This window comes from Malaclemys terrapin, chromosome 2 (assembly GCF_027887155.1).
Source record: "Malaclemys terrapin pileata isolate rMalTer1 chromosome 2, rMalTer1.hap1, whole genome shotgun sequence".
Taxonomy (NCBI): domain Eukaryota; kingdom Metazoa; phylum Chordata; order Testudines; family Emydidae; genus Malaclemys; species Malaclemys terrapin.
In genome coordinates this window covers 251644477-251667102 of record NC_071506.1, presented here as the reverse complement: position 1 = coordinate 251667102, position 22626 = coordinate 251644477, and the positions used below count along the sequence as shown (strand labels likewise).

The 22626-nt window shown below is 45.2% G+C and overlaps 1 protein-coding gene across 1 annotated transcript; it reads right to left on the bottom strand.

Moving 5' to 3' along the window:
- Window positions 1-12652: 12652 nt before the first annotated feature.
- Window positions 12653-14547, bottom strand: OTUD1 (OTU deubiquitinase 1). Its single transcript, XM_054018145.1, has one exon. It carries the CDS (start codon window positions 14338-14340, stop codon window positions 13081-13083), a length of 1260 nt encoding a protein of 419 aa, XP_053874120.1. The 5' UTR covers window positions 14341-14547; the 3' UTR covers window positions 12653-13080.
- Window positions 14548-22626: the final 8079 nt, after the last annotated feature.

Here is a 22626-nt window from a genome sequence, read left to right as displayed (position 1 = left end):
AAAGCATGTGGTATTTGGAAACATATCCAAGCTGTAAGTAATTTAGCGTTTTGTATTTTTCATTGTTTCTTGCTTTATGAAAATCAATTAAAAAGTTATTTTAAAAAGATTAAGGTGGGCCGATACTGTGGTAACAAGGGACATATAAGTACTTAAGATAGAAACAAATGTCGGGAATACTCAAGATTTCCTTGATATCAATTAAATCTGAGTTCAGGCCTGTGTTTGGCAGAAAAACTGCATTAATTGCATTGGTTAATGATCTCCTGGCACTAGATGATCAAGCATCCAGGGTACTTTCAGACTTGTCAAATGCTGGTTAGCATAAGATAATGGCGACAAATCTGCAGTCCATAGCCTGGATTAGCAGAGCAGCTTTGAACATTTTTGTCTGAGAGATCCCAAGATGATGGGCAATTGTTTATCTCTCTAAGGCAGAGGCTCCAAACTGCGTCTGGGGCACAGGCCAAACCCCATGAGGGGCAGGGAGGGAGCATCACCCAGCCCCGCTCCTGGCCCTGCACTTGGGGTCCTGGCTCCCAGCCTGCAGCCAGGGTTCCGCTCCCAGCCCCGCCTGTGGCCCCAGCCACATCCCCCTCACCAGAGCTGCAGCCCGGCCCTGGCTTGGGGGTTGGGACATGGACATGGACAGGGGTAAGGGAGGCAAGACCTGAAAAATTTTGGGACCACTGGCCTCAGGGCTTTCTCAAATAGCATGTTATCACCCTTCATATTAAACATGTATACTATGTCCTTAAGAAAACCAGGAAGGACGCATGGGGTACAATAATCTCAGTCTACTGACAATACCCAGCGTTTATGTCCATCTCATCTGTCAGAACCTAGTGTCTGAATGAGATTAGGGTGTGACAAGGCTGGTTACAGCTCAGTCCAAAGAAGACTGAGATAATGCCCAAAGGTTACAGGAAGCAACCAAAAGAATTAGCAGAGATTATCTCAATCCTCTGGACTAGTGTGTTCATCCACCCACCATTAGTTACTCGGCTTCATAACCTAGAAGTCTAGTTAAAAGAATAACTGCTTCTAGGTGTTTGGGTAGAAGCTGTTGCCAAGACACATTTTTAGTATCAACACTTGGAAAGGAGGATACAATTGTTCCTTTCAGATACAAACCTTGCTGCTGTCATCCAGATCTTTCTCACCTGAAGATCAGACTAATGCCGTGGTTCTCAAACTTTTGTATTGGTGACCCCTTGCACACAGCAAGCCTATGAGTGCAACTCCCCCCACTCCCCCATATAAATTAAAACCATTTTTTTTTCATATTTAACACTATTATAAATGCTGGAGGCGAAGCGGGGTGTGGGCTGGAGGCTGACAGCTCATGATCCCCGCAAGTAATAATCTTGTGACCCCCTGAGGGGTCACGACCCCCAGTTTGAGAACCCCTGGACTAATGCAATACAGTATCTGGGGATGCAGATTAAGACCAGTCAGAAATTTTCTGATACAGAAAGCAAATACCCACTTATTAACAAATAAGTTATGCATACAGCACATTACATCAGTGCACCATGCACTGCTCCAGCTACCAATTAGTTTCAAAGTAGAATTTAGGGTGTAGTTTTGATGCATAAAGCTTAAGGGTTAATATATGGAGATATACCTATTTCATAGAACTGGAAAAGACCCTGAAAGGTCATTGAGTTGAGTTGAGTCCAGCCCCCTGCCTTCACTAGCAGGACCAAGTACTGATTTTTGCCCCAGATTGCCAAGTGGCCCCCTCAAGGATTGAACTCACAACCCTGAGTTTAGGAGGCCAATGCTCAAACCACTGGGCTATCCCTCCCCCCTTTCAGGGTTGCTGGCCCTCTGAAAGAGTCACTCTCCTACCGTTCATACTGTGGCAGCTGATCAAGCTGAGACCATTTGGTATTTAAAAAAATAACAGTTGGGGTGCTGAACAACTCCCTCTGAGGGATCTTAGACTCTGCCATTCACTTTGTTAGTGATAATGACAGATAAAGGTCTAAGTATTAGCCAATTAAATGTACTGTACGATTCAGTCATAGGGATGTGTTCAAAGATATTGTTGATTGTCATTTTCCTTTTTTGTATATATTGCAATCATTAATCTAGGAACTTAAAAAGTTTAAATAAAATGGCTTTAGCTGAGGTACAATTAACAGGATTAGCTCAAACATCCTGTTTTCAGGCAAATTACAAAATATGATAAGAGAAATACAAGAGACAAAGGGGAATTTGTCAGCTAAAACATGCATGAGCTATAAACATTCTTATAATCTTCATGTTACCTAACTTTTAATACCCTTTATTTTATTGTACCTTCCCTATTTTACATCATCAGTTCAATTTTTTGTAAATAGTAGTGACCCCACGCAGTCAACTACATCTTTTAGTACCTGGTACAATCTGCTAAGCGAAAGAATGGCATAACAGAAAGAGTTATGATATTTGTGGTAATTAATCATACCTTAGTGTAGTCACTCTGAAGCTCTCATAGGATTCAACTGAAAAGGGTTAGCTTAAGTTACAAAGGTAACTTTAAGTTTAGTCAACTTCAAAAAAATACATTGGAAGTATTTTCTGGTCCTACACTTGCCACAACTTCTTCTGCCAATTGGGATTGTGCAGTCACAGAAGACAATTAGGAATTACAATTACTCTTGGGATGAGTTTGTACCAAAGAAATCACTCTTTATAAGAATCACTACCAGAAGGAAACAGTTTGAATAAATTTTTGCTTTTCATCTAATATGCTGAGAAATGATAACCTAGAAATATCTGGAAGTCTCAAACCAACTAAGTATATTTTATTAATCTTATTTGTATTACTGTTGTGTGTTGAAACCCCAATCAAGGTTGATGTTCAGTTGTGCTAGATGCCATGCATAAAGAGTTCTTTGCTCCAAGGAGCTTCTCATCTTTTCTGAAAGGATGCAGTTGTAGTGCTTTGTTGGTTATGAACCTACAGTTTAAAAAGAACAAACAAAAAGGTCTTACTCAACATGAATTGAGTCAAACTCTACTTTCCATTACGCCAGTACAAATCCAGGATAAATCCTGAAATCCATTATCTGAATTAACATTTCTGCAAGTGATTTTTACTCTAAGGGATCTTTAGCTAGAGTGGAGAAAGAAGTAAGATGACAATCAACTCAGCCCTGGCTGGCAACAGCAGACTTCTTCATTCTCTACCAAATTATCAGGCTTAGGCCTCTTGACCCTGACCCAATCTCTACAAGTAGCAATATGGCTCATAATAATTCAGTGTACAAGAATCACTTAAATGTTAACAATAAACAGAGAACTTCACTAATTCCTTCAGATTGGCAGTCTTTGTGTTACATATACTGATGTAACTCTCTTCCAAAACAAAACAACTTTCGTAATTGCCCTATTCTGGGCACCGCCTCTACCCCTCCTCGCCATGGTAAGCAGCACAACAGCTCTATCAACTTCTAAATTATATGAGATGGTTAATTTAGCTTAGCAAACATTTAAATGACTAAGAGTCCTATATGGAATTTGGTAAGATGACCAGTTTGACAGAATTTTTCTTTCAATCCTAGCTTGAGGTGTAAAATGTAAGAACAGGCAGTTCCTCCTGGATGTACCCTAATTCAGTGCAGTAGAAATTTAAAGGAAAGGTGAACAATTCATGTAAACACATGAATTGGTTATCTTTTAATCATTATATAGAAGACAACATTTATAAAAATAAGTTTTGATCCTTTTTTATACATTTATATACAAAGGAATATCTATTGGCGTTCCAGAGATAATTGTGTATTAGTTCCAAAAGTTCCTATGTAAAAGAGTGAATGTTATCAGTCATGGGAAAAGTAAGGGCTACTCTTGGACATATTAAGTAGGCAAAGCATAGTAAATTCTAAACCCCACGCAGAGCAGGCATCTGGACCCAGGCATTTAGCTGTCCTACATCACTGGTTAAGTGTAAAGCTGAAAAATGAAAAGAACTAAATGCAGCAAAAAACACAAACATGCCCAAGAATGGTATCTGATCCTTTATGTGTGTAGAAAGAAGATGATCCAGATAATGAAGTATTTGGATCAAGTTGGCTGGTAGTCCTAAATTAAAAACATTAAATGAACAAAAGTTAAAAACATTTCAAATCTCCTAACTTATTGGAGCACCCATAAATTACAGCAGTATTTTTTTAATCTAATCCATGTACATTATTTTTATTGAGTGAAGCAGGCACATCACATAATTTGACGTAAACAACATTTCTCCTACCCCTAAAAGTAAACTGAAAAAAATTAACTGTTTCAACATTTGTCTTTACTGTGCCCTGTGTTGCCACAACCTGCTGTGTAGGGGAGGGGATTTTCAATGGGACTTGTGCTCCCAAGTCACAGAGCTTTGAAAATCCCACCCTACCTTATTTCTAGCCAATATTAAAATACAGGACATTTTGTTACAAAAATCCATCTTCAGGAATACATGCATATATGCACGCACACTCCTCCCCTCCCCAAGATATCATATACACTCTGCCTCTATTGTAAGTCACGAAAGAGAGGCTATTCTGCAATTACGGGTCAGAAGTGTTAAATTCAAGGTACAAGAAAAATAAGAAGATGTAAAGGTATTAAAATATTTTCCACAGAGTAAGCTTGCACACTATGGGGCACTTGACTTGCATTAGCTTTAGTTCCTAAAGCAAGTCGCCTCTGCCTAACTGACTGTTTCTTAAGCAACACACCACGAGTACTCATAATTAATTACCTTTTCAAAGTTACACAAGTTGCTTATAGCAACCCTATATCTAGGTTACCTAACACTTTTTTCAAGAAGCTCTCACACTACCAGTCTTTGCAAGAGGCCTTTGATAGTCAATAGGGTGGGCTCCATGGTCTAAAGCAGAGGTTCTCAAACTGGGAGGAACAGAATGTTTTCGGGGTGGGAGATGCGAGAAGCTTTAGGGGGAAAAAAACTTACTATGTACATTTTACACACAGCAATGAATAACTAGTAAAGCGGATTCCTCCAGACATATCAGGTCCTCAGATGGCGTTGTGCATTTTGACAGATTTCTAAGATAGCACAGCATTATAAAAAGTCGTTGCCATCTGTACATTAATCCGTTTGCTACAATGCACTGTGCATATTTAATTATAAGCATGTACCACAATCGCAGTTTTGCTTTTTCTCTTATTACAATGGATCGTTGGGTCATTCGTGCAACAGAAAAAAAATAAAAACAGAAAAACCTCAAGCGAAAAACAAAGAAGCCAGAACTGATTCAAGTGAAGCACCGCCACCACATATGAAGTTTTTGGCCAGAGATATGTGTTAAATCACCATTTCCCTTCTGTCAAATGCGTTAATCAGGAAAGTTGTCAGCATGCCAAAATAACAACTGAACACAAACAAACAGTCTAATGAGCTGGGCCTACACCACACTAAATCAGCCTGCAGCAGCAGCACATGCTGTCCTGATCACCACATGGGGCAGAAGTGCCCTCACTTCCAGGAGTGGGAGGGAGAGAGAGAGCTGTGCTTCTATAGGAGCAGGATTTTATAACACTGGTCTACAATTTTTGAGAAGTCGTCTACTTCAGAGATAAAATGTGCTATTTATTATGTATTTTGATGTGCTGAATTCAAATATGACAATTAAAACAACTGATTGGCTACTGTTTCTAAGATATTTAAGTTTTTTACATTTTATGTCAATGTATATTGTGTAGATAGTAGAGTTTTAATCATAAATTGTAAACCTAGGTCTTTTCATGTGTTTATGGTTGCTTTACATGATAATATTTCACCTGTCCTGTTTATGTAACACTTTTAAAATCCGCAAAAGGGTTATAAATAAAATTTATTATGAAACAAAAGGCAAAAAACTATTATGTACATAGTTTAGTCCTATTCAGTGTCTACTCGGCGCTTCTTGGCTTGTCTCTTGTATTCATTAAATGGAACATCTCTTGTCACTGTCCAGCAATAGTCTGCAAGCATTGATGGGCTCCATTTGCCCTGATAGCGTTTCTCCATTATTGGAGGAATGTTGACAGTCTGAAGCCACAATGTGAATTGTTTTAGTTATAAGATTTAGCAAGGCTTGATTTACAGTTTTCAGAGTAACAGCCGTGTTAGTCTGTATCTGCAAAAAGAAGAACAGGAGTACTTGTGGCACCTTAGAGACTAACAAATTTATTAGAGCATAAGCTTTCGTGGACTACAGCCCACTTCTTCGGATGCATCCGAAGAAGTGGGCTGTAGTCCACGAAAGCTTATGCTCTAATAAATTTGTTAGTCTCTAAGGTGCCACAAGTACTCCTGTTCTTTTTTTTGATTTACAGTGTATTCTGCTGAATATAAAATACTGCTGTCTGTATACCTTTGAAGGTTTCTGTAAGAGATTGTTTGTGTGAATGAGGAATACATGCATCAGAAAACGAAGGTGTGAAAGCCATCACAAATGTCCAAATGATTAAGAAAAAGTGAGAGACTTGGAAAGACCAGGAGATAATCAGAAAATATCCATTGTCTCTGAAGCTAAACATGCTAGCAGCATTGAGGACCTCAGAGGTGAGGCAGCACCCCTGAAGGCGAGACAACAAATAGGAGATAACGATGGGAAGCCCAACAATAACCATCAAATGATAACAGCAGAAAACCCCAAGACTAACACCACTTAAGGACTAATGATTACAGGATGACATTGCAAAATGCATGGACTCAAATGGGAATTTACAATTATAAAACTGGGGTGTTTTGCCATGGAATTCTGGGTTCAGTCCTGCAAAGCCTCGGAGCTTCAGATCGCAACTGACAGAACCCAGCTCCTTACTTGTGCTCAGTCTAACTGGCCATTAGATTGACTCAAGCTACAACAGACTGGTAACTATAAACATCAACTGGCAGGGGAGAGAGAGAGAGTGTGAGTGTGTGTGTGACTAAAAAGCATATGCTAACTAAATGCGGTGTATTTGCCTTTTCCCCCCTGAAAAGATTCCGTGTGCTTTGTATAGCATAACACTTCCCACCCACCCCCAATCCAGCATATAGCCCCCCATTGCCCATCCCCAACTCCGGCATAACAGCCGTCTCTTGTTCCCAACTAATGTAGCTCATGTTGTACGGCAGTGGTTCTCAAACTTTTGTACTGGTGACCCCTTTCACATAGCAAACCTCTGAGTGCGACCCCCCCCCTTGTAAATTAAAAACACTTTTAAATATATTTAACATCATTATAAATGCTGGACGCAAAGCAGGGTTTGGGGTGGAGGCTGACAGCTCGTGACCCCCCAGGTAATAACCTCGTGATCCCCTGAGGGGTCCCGAACCCCAGTTTGAGAACCTCTACTGTACGGCAAAACTGAAGGTTTAGGTCCAAAGCCTTACTGATGATGCAAGATAAGGGAGCTGGCATAGCTGTACATCATATACTCCTCAGGGAATTATGCACCAAAATATTAAAAATTCTGCACTCAATAATTTAAAATTCTGCAAAATTCTGCATACTTTGTCAAAATAACACAATATAATCCTACCATTTTCAATTATTTGCTGACAAATATTTTGAAATAAATTAGCAAAATAATTGAAAATGGTGTGATTATATTGTTAGTGTGTTTCTGTGTTATTTTGACAATTAAAATACGCTGAACTTCGCAGAATGTTAAATTTTTTGGTGCAGAATTCCCTCAAGAGTACCAGGGTTGTGTGTGGCGCAATCTGGGTGCGGGCAGCTTGTAGGAGGTCTGGGTGCAGTGGGGAATCTGGATGCACAGGGTCTCAGTGCAGGGTTCGGGGGGGCAGGGGGAATGGGACTCTGCAGGGGAGTCCAGGTGAAGGTGAGAGGGACTTGGGGGGGCAGGATGCAGCTGGTTGGGGCTCAATGGGGTAGGGTGGGGGTCCTGATGCAGGGGTTGAGGGTTTGGGGGGGCTTTGTGAGAGGGGGGTCTGGGGGCAGGGGACTCCTGATGCAGAGGGGGCTCAGTGGAGGGGATTCTGGGTGCACGGGTGGGGGAAGGATTACTGTACAGGAAGCGGCTCCCCATCTGCCCAACCCCCACTGAGCCTCACTCCCCAGACGCCCCCAAGCACAATACAGAACTTCCTGCAGCCAGGGGAAGTTTCTGATCCAGCCCCAGCTGTTCCGTGCAGGGAAGGGAACTCCATCTCCGTGCTCTCCCCACCCCAGCTGGGACTCATGTGCCTGGGCGGCCAGGGCATCCCCAGCTCCACCTCCAGCAAGTGATTTACCTCTTTCCCCACCCCCAACAGATGGGTCTGAGCTGCCAGGGAGGGATGAGTGAGTACTGGTGCAGCTTCTCTTTGCTTCCTCACAGAAACCATTTTCTGCAAGGAAGCAAAGAAATGCTGCAGCATGTGTGTGTTGGGGGGGAGGGTAGAAGGGGCATTTTGCTGCAGTAGCACAAAATTTCCCCAGGTGGAATAGTGAATCATTAGAGTGACCAGATAGCCAGTGTGAAAAATCGGGGAGGGAGGGGCAGGCACGTACCTGGCACCTATATAAGAAAAGAAAAAGCCCCAAATATTGGGACTGTCCCTATAAAATCGGGACATCCGGTCACCCTATGAATCATAGAATTTGCAGTGTATATTATCGGATATGAGTACTGTCTTCTTTCAGCAGATATGCTATACTAATTTTAAAAATAGACTACAAATTAGAAGTGAACCAGTTCCTGAAACAGAAAAGCCACTTTTATGTTCTTTCATTCGTTACTACATATAATACACTACATTTTATGAAACATTAAGTATTATTAAAGAGTCTGAACTGAGAAGTTTCTCTTCTTATAACTGTTCACAACTTAAGTCCCACCTCAAAGATATTTTGGAGTTACAATATTCTGACTATATTACATCTGACAAGTGTTGTTCTTTTAAATATACTAACACACACACACACTTTTTGCTCACTAATCACTTTGGTAGCTATTAAAAATGCCACTCACAAAGATCCCCAATGCCAAAGTTGATTCAATGCCTTCTTTTGTGCCCTCATTACCTACATACTAATCACAACCCCTTGTAATTAGGGCACAGAAAAATACAAACAAGAAAGAATATACTGCTAGAGCCCTGCGAGGATACAAAATTTATATCCATGGATGCGGATATCCAGGGATTTAAAGCGGATATATGTGGAGCTGCAGGGCTCTACCAGGAACTGCAGCAGCGAAAGCAGCAGTACGTTGGGCCGCTGGTCACAGGAGCCAGCACCCAGCCCGGGCAATTCCTTCAGTGTGGCTGTGTGCCCCCAGCCCTGTCCACTGGGACAGGCACCAGGCTCATCAGCAGTTCTCCCTGATCACGGTTGTGGGTGCAAGTGGCTTGCATGCCCCCAGACAGGAGATGCAGACTGCTGCATGGATTAACTGCAAATTAACTGGGTTGCACCAATAGTTAACTGAAGGTATAACTGAAGACAACAGGGTAGCACACGTGCAATCAAAGGCATTTGTCCTCCCTAAATTACTGGTGATGTTACGTAAAGGTGGGAGTGGGAAATGAGAACAATAATCAGTTGACTCAGGACTCAGCTTTAACAGTACAAACTTGTGTCTGTCAGGGCTGTGAAGAGGTGTGATCCCTGACATAACATGGTGGTAAAAGTCTCTAGTGTAGATATCGCTATATAGCAGAACCTCAAAGATATGAACTCCAGAGTAACGGACTGACTGGTCAACTGGACAGCAAGTGAAACTGGAAGTAATCAATCAGGCAGCAGCAGAGACAAAACCAAAAAACCCCAAATACTTTACTGTGCCTGTATTGCATCTTAAAGATAGGTACATCTAGGCTGCCTCTTCCCCCTGCCCATACAGGAGCAGCCACTTACAGCAAGATGTTGGGGCTGCCAGCCCCATACGGGCGCTGAGTAGGGAGCTCAGCTGCTGAAACCTGGCCTGGACCATCAGCTGCTGGATCTGGAGCCTGAATTGCACTTTGTTCAGAGTTACGAACATTTCAGGAGTTACAACCTCCATTCTTGAGATGTCCGTAACTGAGGTTCTACTTACAAGCAAACCTGCACTTTTTTGTCCACAATAGGAGCACTTTGCGGGTACAGGATACTGGCAGAGTTACATAGGCAAAGAACTCCAAGTGTAGAAGTCTCAATGCCCAGGTTGAATTTGAAACATTGGAGATAAAAATGTTTTTGTTTCTACTTTGTGGGGGTTCAGTCTTCAAGTTCAACTCAAATACCTCTTTTATAGTAGATGCACACTGAATATGAATTGGATGCTTATATTTGCAAGTTTACCTCAGCAATATATACAAAATGTCATTGCAAACTAGTTTTTAAAATAATCAAGTCTGAAAGTGAACCTCCCCTACTCCACATCTCCTAAAATTAGACACCCCAGCATGCACTCTGTTGTGACATCAGAACTACAGTAGTAAGGAATGGTTGGAACTGGTCCCTAGGGGAATCAGTAATGTATAGTTCAGTTAGTATACCACTCAATTTGTGCCTATTTATACTTTACTGTATATTGTGCATTTCTGTGATTTCTATTAAACTCCCCTTTATTAGCTTACCTGCCCCTCTGCTCCTTTAGAGGCTTCCAAGTTAGCTGCAACTGCTATAGCACAGCAGAGCTGAAACAGACAACTTCTGATTTTAAAGGCCCTAAAAGGAAACGGAGGGTTTTATAAGTTGTTTAGGCATGGAATGCTTCCAGTAGCTTTGTTAGAGATGTTATTCAGTATATTGCACTCGAACACACGCTACATCAATAGCTGATCATTCTTTGTGTGATCATTAGCAGTTGTTTACTATAGTTTAGAAAATCTTTTAGATACCTGGTAATGAACTACTCAAAATTTGGGCCCTTAAAGTTTGCCATCTTATCTAGTTTTCCCTAGTAATCATTCTTACAGCTTAATGTTTTGTTTCTTTTAAATATAATATGTGCATACATTTTTGCCTTGAGCTTACTTATCTCAGAATTCTCTCTCCTTACAGGAGATTCAATAAAGTCTACGATCTAACACAAGTGGACTGGCATCTACTGGTAGAATTCTCATCTTGTTCATCAGCTAACCAAAGCCAGAAGGTAGTCTACAATACATTATAGTGTCACAGTTGTAAAAGACACAAACGCCATTGAATTCCAGAGTAGAGAATAGTAGCCCGTGGGTATGTCTACACTACAATAAGATACCTGTGGCTAGCCTGGGTCAGCTGACTAGGGCTCCACAGGTCTCAGGCTATAAAATTGTAGTGTAGCCATTCAGGCTTGGGCCAGAGCCCAGCTTCTGAGTTGCTGTTAAGAGGAGAGTCCCAGAGCCCAAAAGATCTACACTGCAATTTTATAGCCCCATGAGGCCCAAGTCAGCTGACCTGGACCAACTGCAGGTGGTGTTTTATTGCAATGTAGACATACCCAATGCTACTTGCTACTGATCCTGCAGCTGTTCTGACTTGAACCATTTCATATCTCAATTCTAGTCTTATTCAGACACTTATTTGATGTGCAACACAGTTAAGAATGGACTTCTGTATTTTCTATACACTAAACTATCAGCGATACAGAATACAAAAAAATGTGGCTAATAAGATATACTGTAGAATACCTCATCATTACTTGAGTTTGAAAAGCTTAAGCTATTTATACAAAAAGTTTTATTAAACCTGCAGATCCAGTATTTTTGCATACCCCTCCAAAACCCAGAATCTTTGTAGTCATTTTTTGTCGTCCCCCCATGTGTGACCGCAGGAGACAAAACAATCCTCTATAGACATAAACAAACAGCACTATGCAACTCTTTACATTCTTATTCTTATGAAAAAAAACAAATAAAATTATACACTTTATTCATTCCATTTTAGCTAAGAATATTCCTATTATACAAGTACAGTAGTAATTCAAAAAAATCACAAAATATTACAAAATAAAAAAGTACAAACTGCATTACTTAATAAATATGTCTAACAAATTAAAGTTAACAGGAGATTAAAGAAGATAGCTCTCAGGTTGAAAACATTTAATGTTTGACCCAGCAAACCATACAAGTCTCGGTTTAAATACTTTTTACATAATATAGGAGAGAGTGCATTATATTCTTGATTAGAAAACAACATCAAAAGGAGTAAAATGTTGTGATAACAGCCTGCTGATGCAATGCAAGTGCCATGGGGCAAAGAAAAGGCATTAAAAAAAAAAAAAAAAAAAAAAACCCACACTCAGAAATCCAAATACTGAGGTACAGCCAATTCTTGCCAAAATTACAAACTATTATTTTATCACAACATTCTACATTAAATGTATATTATTACAATTGAATAAAATATAAATGGAACAATGGGTGAGTCACCCAAGCAACCAGAGGCCAATTTACTCTAAACAGTAATTAAATACAGAAGAGTCACAATTGCTCCCTGTACCATTCATGAATAGCTACATTCCAACAGGCTTATAAGACTTGTTCTGTGCTTGAGGCAATCAAAAACTTTTTGAAGTAGCTATTTAAAAGTTTTCTGCACTTTTATGCAAACCATTGTTTAGATAAAGTTTATTTACTTTCCAACAATCAGGGAAAGTCGGTCCAGCTAACATTCAAACTGGCTGACACCAATTTCATTTGGTAGTTTAAGTTGTATCGGTCAAATCACAGGAAAAAACACAAACAAAACAAACAAAAAAAAACCCCCACCCAGCCCCCCCTGGTATATCATAAACCATATTTACAAAATAAACCTCTTACAAACTTTTTTGGCTGCACAGCTGAAAGCCAGAGGCCAACATGAGATGTAGGAGATGGAGGTAACAGTTTAAAAAAAAATAATGTGCAAAAAATACATTCTTCTAGAAAATAGAGAACGGGGGGTGGAGGGGGGACCAAACAAACAAACACCACATACATGGAGAATCCGCTTCCAAATAATCCAGGGCTAGCTTTATACAAGAGAATATTACAAATACAAGTTTGGATTTGTCATCCCCCACAGTTTAATATTGTATGGAGGCTCCTCAGTCTAGGGCACCGCTGCTTTATGAAGGATTAAGGCATCACCACCATGGCCGGTGCAAACTGTCTCTCTTGACCTGGAGTAGGGCTCTGAGCTTCTAGACTAGGAAGTCTCAGGAGCAGGTGTTCTGCTCGATGTACATCTTAGACAGTGACATGGCCATGGATTTGGCAAGCTCCTCGTCCCGCCTCCGCTGCACCTGAGTCTGCCTGCACCAGGCCTCGTACTCCGGGTTGGGGGACACACAGTCCAGCACAGCGTCGTAGTGCCCATTGCTGAGCCAGCTCAGCCAGATGCTAGGCCGGGCCGGGTCCTCAGGGCCCAGGTAGTGGGCCATAGTGGAGACGGTGGGGCTCTCTGGCCTGCCGCCCGTGGTGAGATGAATGTTTACATTCAGCATCTGCCCCATGGCCAGGAGCTCAGGGTAGCCAGCCCAAGCGCCGTCCTGGGCGGCGCCGATGAGAAACTCGCCCACATCGCCCTCGATGATGGGGCTGAAATGGTGCAGGTGGTCGGCGATGTAGTGCACAGTCTGCTCGCGGAGCTCGCTGTGCAGCCGCTGGTCCCCGTATACGGCCTTGCAGATGGCGCGGTACAGGCAGTTTCCATCGGGGATGATGTGGAAGCGGAACCGGCCCTTGTGCCGCAGGTATTTGTCCTGCTTCTCCACCTCGGCCAGGTACAGAGCCAGCTTCTCATTCCGCTCCGGCCCCCTCCTCGGGCTGGGGCCCTCCTCCTCCGCTAGCGGGGAGCAGGGCAGGGGCAGGGCCTGGCCGCCGCTCTCCTCGCCGCAGGTGGCGGCCGGGTCGGGCTGGGCGCTGGCCGCCGCCTGCAGAGCCTGGCAGTGCTCGCTGAGGCGGAGGCTGTGGTTGCTGGGCTCCTCCGGGCGGTGCGGGGCTGCGGCGGCCTCCGCGTCCCCGCCGGCCTGTCTCATGCTCTCCAGGATGCCCTCGAGCCAGGCTCGGCTCTGCGGAGAGGCCGGGGCCAGCTCAACGGGGTGCTCGGGGCGCTGCACGATGCGGATGGGCACGATCCTCTCCAGCGGCCTCCTGCGGCTCACGGTGATCTGCGCGCTGGAGCTGTACTGCGGGGCCGCCGCCTGCCTGCCGCCCGGGCCCGCCGCGGGCCCGCCGGGCATGAGCTCCAGGCAGGAGGAGAAGGCAGTCATGGCGGCACCGCTGCCTCCGGGCACCAGACTCTCCTTAGCGGGGCTCTCGGCGGCCGGGCTCTGGCCCGCGGCGCTCGCTGCGTCCGGAGAGGGGGGCCCCGCCGGCAGGGAGACTTTGAAAACGCCCGCCCCGCCTGCTGCTGCCGCCGCCGCCGCCGCCCCCGCTGCCGGGTAGTGGGTGATCACGGAGCTGTAAAGCTGCATCCTCAGCCCCCCGCGGGCGGCCTTTTATAGGCGGGGCCAGGGCGGGGAGCGGCCGCGCTCGGGCAGCCGGAGAGGATGAGCCGCCCGGGTAAAAATAAACAGGGGCATCACCCCGCCCGCGGTGCGGCGGGAGGGCGGCAATTCCTGCTGCGCCACAGCTGTGGGCGGCCCCCGCTCGCTAGCCCGCGCGCGGCCCTTCTGGAAGTTGCTGGGCCGCGGCGGGCGGGGCTGCTGGGCCTTGTTTACCTCACTCCCTCGGCGCGTTGGAATGCGGAGGGCGGGGCCTGGTGGCGTCCCCTTGTGACGTCGCCGCGCACAGCCGCGCCACCGCGGAAAGGCAAGCCTGCCCCCTCCCACCAGAGCCGTGAGCGCGCCCGGCCGCTGTCCCGGGCTGTGCAGTGTATTGGCCGCAAGTGGGGCCGTGCAGGGATGGGTGTGTCAGTGTCACCAGAGTCCCAGGCTCGGCCCCTGCCCACCGGCCTCGCCAGCAGTTACTGCTACAAACGGTTACATGTCCTGTGTCACCCTCCTCCCCCGTTAGTGGTAAAACAAGCCCCGGATTCCGGCAAAATGACATGGTTTGGAAGTGACAGAGTTTCTCTAGCTCTATTGAAACACACAGAACGAGGAGAAAAGGCAAAGACAAGGAATATTTTTTCCTAAGTTTTCACCTATGTCTTGGGTTGAGTGCACGTGCTGCTGGGCTCTTTAAATCCTAGCATATAATTTGGTCTTTGTTGGGGTGGTTAAGACCCTACACAAATATCAATGAAGTTCAGGTTTGTTAAACTATCGGGCGAGAAAGCTAAGCAAAGTGACATTTGAAAAAGGGAAGAGGGAGGTGGAAATTAGGTGTGGCCAAAATAGGCACCTCTTTTCCCATTTCCTGTTTTCCCATCTCCTCTGCTGCTCTGCAGCTCCTGTTTCAGATCTTAGAAGCTTACCTTGATCCAAAACCTCTCTCATGTCCCTTTACCTCCCTGTTCTGAGAAAAACCTGTCTCTACCCCTTACACTTTCTGTTTCTGCCTTCTTTTCTGTGCACCTGTCTCCTATTTCTAGCTCCTCCGTACTGTTATTTTAAACTCATACAGTTAAACTGGTGCAAGAGACTGTGGACAATTTCAGTTTAAACCAGGCATATTTCAATTTATTTTGAATTTGTTAAGGATTTATTTAAGCTAAACCAAAATAAGCCACACTCTTCACCTGAAATAAGAGTGCCCACACTAAGGTTGCTACCTTTTTAGGCCCTTAAGGCCCCCTCTCCCCAAGGCCGCATCCCTGTCACTCACTCCTTTCCCTCCCTACTCCTGTTGCTTGCTGGATCCTCTCAAGGAGCCTACCTGGAGGTAGGAGTTAGCCCCAGCTGAGCAGGGGCTGATGCAGTAACTAGACTTTTGATTTGGATGCCATTGTTTAGGGTTGCCAGGTCCCCTTTTCAACTGGACTTTCCGGGCAAAAACCAGGCACCTGGCATCCCTAAAGGGCACCCAGACACAGAATCCAAAAAAAGGACTGTCCAAGTAAAACCAAGACAGGTGGTAACCTTAGCCCACACAGGTGTTGGTCCTGGTTTAACAAATGTGTTTAGATAAGGCTTTAATCTCTCTCTTCTCTACCGGTTCCCAGTGTGTGGCTGTCATCTATTCTCCTTTTGGCTCCTCCTGGAAGTTGCCTGGCTCTCACTCTTCCATTTATTCCATTCCATTAATGTTGCCATGGGTGATTTCAAGTTCCATGATTCCTCTGACTTTTGTTTCCTTTCTATAACTTCCTAGTTACCTCCAGCTCTAGCTCAATTCCTCCATTCATTGCCTTAGTGTCTTTACCTAGACCTGATCTACACCCAAAAATTATACTGTGATATAGCTGCTTATTTCAGTGGGAGCAGGCATGCATCCACATACATATCTGTCTCCCATCAATAGATTTCCATAGTTAAATCAATATATTTGTTATGCTTAAAAATAAAATAAATAAATAGGGCAGCTCAAGTAGTTTTCTGTGGGTATCCCACATTGCACCATGAATTGACCTGTCTAGTAACCTTTCTGCACTTCACTGCCCAAAGTTGCAGGAGTGCAAGTACAACAGCGTGAACATATTCAATAATTGTATTGATTTTCCTGAACTTGCATAACTTCTGTAAAAAGCAACAGAGAGTCCTGTGGAACCTTTAAGACTAACAGATGTATTGGAGCATAAGCTTTCGTGGGTGAATGCCCACTTCGTCGGATGCAAGTAATGGAAATTTCCATGGGCAGGTATAAATATGCTGGCAAGAATCAGTCTGGAGATAACAAGGTTAGTTCAATCAGGGAGGGTGAGGTCCTCTGCAAGCAGTTGAAGTGTGAACACCAAGGGAGGAGAAACTGCTTCTGTAGTTGGCTAGCCATTCACAGTCTTTGTTTAATCCTGATCTGCTGGTGTCAAATTTGCAAATGAACTGAAGCTCAGCAGTTTCTCTTTGGAGTCTGGTCCTGAAGTTTTTTTGCTGTAAGATGGCTACCTTTACATCTGCTATTGTGTGGCCAGGGAGGTTGAAGTGTTCTCCTACAGGTTTTTGTATATTGCCATTCCTGACTGAACTAACCTCGTTATCTCCAGACTGATTCTTGCCAGCATATTTATACCTGAGCCTGGAAATTTCCATTACTTGTATCCGACGAAGTGGGCATTCACCCACAAAAGATTATGCTCCAAAACATCTGCTAGTCTTAAAGGTGCCACAGGACTCTCTGTTGCTTTTTACAGAGCCAGACTAACACAGCTACCCCTCTGATACTTGCATAACTTCTGTATGTAAAAAACATCTTCACTCTGTACTGTTCTGTTTCTCAGATTCCAAACTCCATCTTTGATCAACATGTTATTATCAGTTTAAAAACGGTTTTAATTATTCCCTTATTTTAAATACAATTTTCTGTTTTCTCTTTTTCTGATCTCCCTTTTTCCCCCTCTTTACCCCTCCATAGGCCCAATCCTGTAGTTCAAACACATCAACTTCCAAAGACTTCTGTGTATAACCCATTTTTAGTTCCCTCTTGTAAATCTAAGTAGAAAATACACACACGAAATTATATATGCTGTTATAAATCCAACGATTAGTTCTATACGTATCCCTATACACATACTGCTTTGTCTCCAATGAGGACCCCTACAAGAAGAAACTAGAAGTCATCGACTAATAGAAGTGTGGAAACAATGTAATTTGAAAACGTAGGTTCCCAAAATGATTCATGGTTGGTTTATCTATGTCCGTAATGTCTTGGAATCAAGTTGCCCCAATTTACCTCACCCTAGGTATTATCAGACGCATATCTATCTCTCCATCCACGGAGAGTGTCACAGTGTATGTACACTCCACTGATTATGTTCTGACAGACACATTGACCAAGTATCACCCGCTTACTGTAAGATCAAATTTTTACAACAACATTTATTCTTATCAGTTGATGAATAAAATTTGGGAACTGGTATACACCAGTAACCTTGGACAGATACTTCATAACCTTGTTTTTTACATTCTAAAATTTTCTCCAGAATTCATCCCACAAATCAAATGCCTCCTAAAGAGTTTCAATAATCTGATTGGGGCAGACCCCTAAAAACTTTAATACAGTAAGATTTAAATGGTACTAGTGACCTCTTTTTCCTCTTTCCTCTTTTAGCTTTCTTATACTCTATTTAAAAATTAAAGAAGATTCAGCTAGGGGAGTTAATTTATCACTACTTTATCAAAAATAGCAACTTTTTCTTTAGTTATCAGTTGGCTTAGTTTCAGGGAACCATTTCCTTTATTCCTATACTCTGCAGCTGAGGGCATAGCTACTGGAATAGTACAACATAGCATTTCATTAGGTATTTCTATAAAGCAGGGGTCAGCAAGCTTTCAGAAGTGGTGTGCCGAGTCTTCATTTATTCACTCTAATTTAAGGCTTTGTGTGCCAATAATACATTTTAACGTTTTTAGAAGGTCTCTTTCTAGAAGTCTATAATATATAACTAAACTATTGTATGTAAAGTAAATAAGGTTTTTAAAATATTTAAGAAGCTTCATTTAAAATTAAATTCAAATGCAGAGCCCTCCGGACCAGTGGCCAGGACCCGGGCAGTGTGAGTGCCACTGAAAATCAGCTCGCATGCCGCCTTCAGCACACGTGCCATAAGTTGCCTACCCCTGCTATAAAGGATAAACTTTGACACTAGACTCAGCATTTCCTAGTTGACTTTATACAAAGATAAAAGGAGAGGCTGAAGAAAATTGTTAAAAGTTGTGATACTTTAAAAATATTAGGTATTTAAGAGAGACAGTTGTCCCATCTCTCATAGAATCTTTAATTTTGGAGAACATTAACATGTCTACACATTTGGGAAGTTCACTGTAGTACTGGGGACCTTTTACAGTCAGGGCCGCTGGCGGAGGGAGTGAGGGAAGTGGGGTAATTTGCCCCAGGCCCCGGGCCCCACAGGGGCCCCCACGAGAATATAGTATTCTATAGTATTGCAACTTTTTTTTATGGAAGGGGCCCCCAAAATTGCTTTGCCCAGGGCTCCCTGAATCCTCTGGGCAGCCCTGTTTACAGTGAAGAGTTACAAGGCCAATATGTTCCCACAGTTACCATTTCAGAAGTTGAAATATAAAAGGAATACTAGGCACTAGTTCATGTCCAAATTATTTGATTGACCTGGCATGCCTGGAAAGTTGATACTTTTAGAATGAATAGTGATGTCACAGTAAACCAGGGGCATTGCTGGGAACGTACTTCAAGGACATAGAGTATTACAGCTTCTCTGAAAGTTAGAGAATGACTTTTGTATTTCGGAATGTTCTGAACTTCCCTTCAAATATAGTTAGTGAGACCAGCGGCTAAGACCCTTCAGACCTGGACAAATAAATGATTACACATTAAGAATTTTCCCAGTCAGAGGGCAATAAATAGCTACTCTTCAGTTAGTATGAAGCATCTGAGAGTTTCTTCATCACTTCTTACCCGTTTCTTCACTCCACCTGAACAGAACTGATCCAATCCCCTCTGCACACACCCCCATCTTTCCTCGCAGATCTGGTCTGAACCCCTCTGGCCTCCCTCCCCCCACCCCCGAGCTGGCCTGAGCCCTTCTGCCTCCCTCCCCCTGCACAGAGCTTGCCTGAGCCTCTCCCCCTCCTCCTGCACAGAGCTGGTCAGAGCCCCTCTGCCGCCCCCCCCACCCCCGCTTGCCCTGCCGCTCATCCCTTCCTCCTCCCCCCTTTTTGGCAAAACTGGGCGGTAGCAAATAGGACAAATGGCCAGTTTTGTCGAAATAGTCAGGATGTCTGGGTCAGGGCTTAAAAAAGGGACTGTCCCAGCTAAAATGGGACATATGGTCACCCTAGGCTGTAGTAAGAGCTGCCCAGGGAGCCTGGGCAGCTGTGTGGAACCCCAGATCCCCCACCTGCTCTGGGCAGGGGGCTGGGCCCACCCAGGGCGCACTGTCCAAAGAAGACAGAGGGTCCAGGGCTCCCCACAGTGGCCCTGGCTCCCTGGGTAGCTTTTACCAGCTTCCAGCCAGGCCAGGAAGCGGGGCCTTGGGTGGAAGGGGAGGAGCAGGGGCAGGGCCCCGTGGCAGGGAGGTGTGGGGGTAGGGTGACCAGACGTCCCGATTTTATCGGGACCGTCCCGATATTTCCTTGTTTGTCCCGCGTCCCGACCGACATGCGGTCGGGACAACCGGACAAACAAGGAAATGCCCCGGAGCCTAGAGCCCGGAAGTGCTCGCACCCCCCCCCCCCGCCCCGACTCCGCCCCCTCCTCCCCCGATTGGCTCCCTCCCCGAATCCCCGCCTCTTCCCCGGGCTCACCATTCCCCCTCCCTCCGCAAGCGCTGGAGGGAGTTCCCGGGAGACTCAGGGGAAGCGCGGGGCCGGGGTGAGTAACAGTCCGGCCTGGTCCCCAGCAGGCAGGACTCAGTCGGGTGGTTGGGAGAGGAGGGGGGCGGCCCGCGGGGCCAGGCGGTGGCTGTTGTTGTCCCCCCGGCCAGCGGGACTCGGGAGCAGCCGCTGCTGCAGCTCCCACTGCCGCGGGGGAGGAAGCGGCCATGGCGCTCGGCGGCTGCGGCACCTCCGAACCCCCCGAGCCGGGGCCTGCTGCAGGGACCCAGCAGCGCGCACGCTGGGCCCAGCCCCTGGCCAGTCGCGTCTGGGCTGCTGCCCAGCTGGTGCTATCATGCGGCGGCCCCGGGGCGGAGGCATCGGCAGCCCAGCCCCGTTCGTTCCCCTGCGGGACCCGAGCGGGACGGGGGGGCTGGGGCCTGCTGCCCCCACTCCGGGGCCGCCGCGGGATAGCACCGGCTGGGCAGCAGCCCAGACGCGACTGGCCAGGGGCTGGGCCCAGCGTGCGCGCTGCTGGGTCCCTGCAGCAGGCCCCGGCTCGGGGGGTTCGGGGGCGCCAGAGCCGCAGCCGCGGAGCGCCATGGCCGCTTCCTCCCCCGCGGCAGTGAGAGCTGCAGCAGCGGCTGCTCCCGAGTCCCGCTGCCCGGGGGGGAGAACAGCCGCCGCCTGGCCCCGCGGGCCGCCCCCCTCCTCGCCCTACCACCCAACTGAGTCCTGCCTGCTCGGGGCCAGGCCGGACTCTTACTCACCCCGGCCCCGCGCTTCCCCTGAGTCTCCCGGGGCCTCCCTCCAGCGCTTGCGGAGGAAGGGTTTTTTTTTTTTTTTTTTTGGCCCCGCCCCCCGCCACGCCCCCCCCACGTCACTCCCCCCCCCGCGTCCCGATATTTGTCTTTGGTGATCTGGTCACCCTATGTGGGGGCCTAAATATTCTTTGTGCCCAGGGCCTCAAAAAATCTTAATCCGCCTCTGATTGTATGTAGATCCATGGGAAAGGTAAAATGAGAGAACAGCAGGGGATGATTAGGCAATTTCACTCAGGTTGTAACATCTCCAGAGAAGCCACCTCTTTGGAAAAGTGTGCATATACTAGCTCAAACTGGATTATCCACAGACCAACAGACAAAGGGTTTTTGTATAAATAGACTGATTTTAAACTGGCTCACGGCCTTCTTCCTGATGCAGCAAATGTACAGGACCCATGATCCACAGAGGACCCCAGTCCTTAGGATAGGGTTGGAAGTACTGGGCCTCCTCAGGCCTCATAAGACTGAGTGCTTGTTTTGAGCTCAAACTCTGATGAACTTGTAACCATAAGGAATCATCTTGGATGGAGGTTGAAGGACTTCTCCTGCCAGAATCCATGTTAGGGTGAACTTTTGTAAGCTTATTAGCATGTGTGTAGATTCTTTTATTGTTTTTAATATATTTCTCTGTAATGCTTTTTATCTTAAGAATAAAGTAGACTTGCACAGTAAGTGCCATATGGTACCTTATAACTATAGCAATTACACCTGTTAGCCGTCTCTGAAGAGAAAGCAAGCAGGCATCCTTGGGCAACAATCTGTGCACGAAATGACACAGTGAAGGCAGGGAACTGGACAGTCCGGAAATACCCTGGTCAAAAGGGAGAGAGGCACGGGTTACTACCCAGAAAGGCAACAGTTGGGGAGCTAGAAGCTGACAATGGGTGCCCTTGTTGAACCACTGAGGTCAGGTGCAGTTACACAGGTGCAGTTGCCCTGAACTGTGACATATGTGGTGGTAGCATATATGTGATCTGTAACAGTGCAGACTGCATAAGTGCCAACAGCAGTAAAAGCAAGTACTGTAGAAAGAAAAGGACAGAAAAAAAAGTCTCAATACTCTTTTCGGGAAAAGGAATCATGAAGACAGAGATAGGAGAAAATGAAGTATGAACAGCTGGAGAAAAATTGGTTGAGTTAGACAGAGAAAAGCAGCTCAGTCCTGAGGATAGAACAAAGACACAGTTAATCAATTTGTTGTATTGTAATGACCAGTCAAGAATAATGGTGTGAGTTTGTAGAGAACCTCCAGCCTGCTGGCAGAGGGTCCAGCAGACCATTCTGTCCCCCCAACCAACCAATCGTTTGGAAAGGTAATATGCTGACAGATGGTAGACTTATTATTTATTTATGATTGTTACTGTATGAGGTGTACGTTTTGGGGTATGCCATTTGAAGTGAAAGGGCAGATTTGTGTTATATATGTACAGAGTGTTGTGAATTTTAGTACTATGTATATATGTAATATAAGTATTATTAAGCCCAGAGCTCAGCAATTTGCATATATCTAAATAAATAAGACTACAACACATTCTGGAAAAAAGGTATGTCATTTATCATCAAAACATAAAAATGCCATGGAGTATTTTAATATACTTGACAAATATTA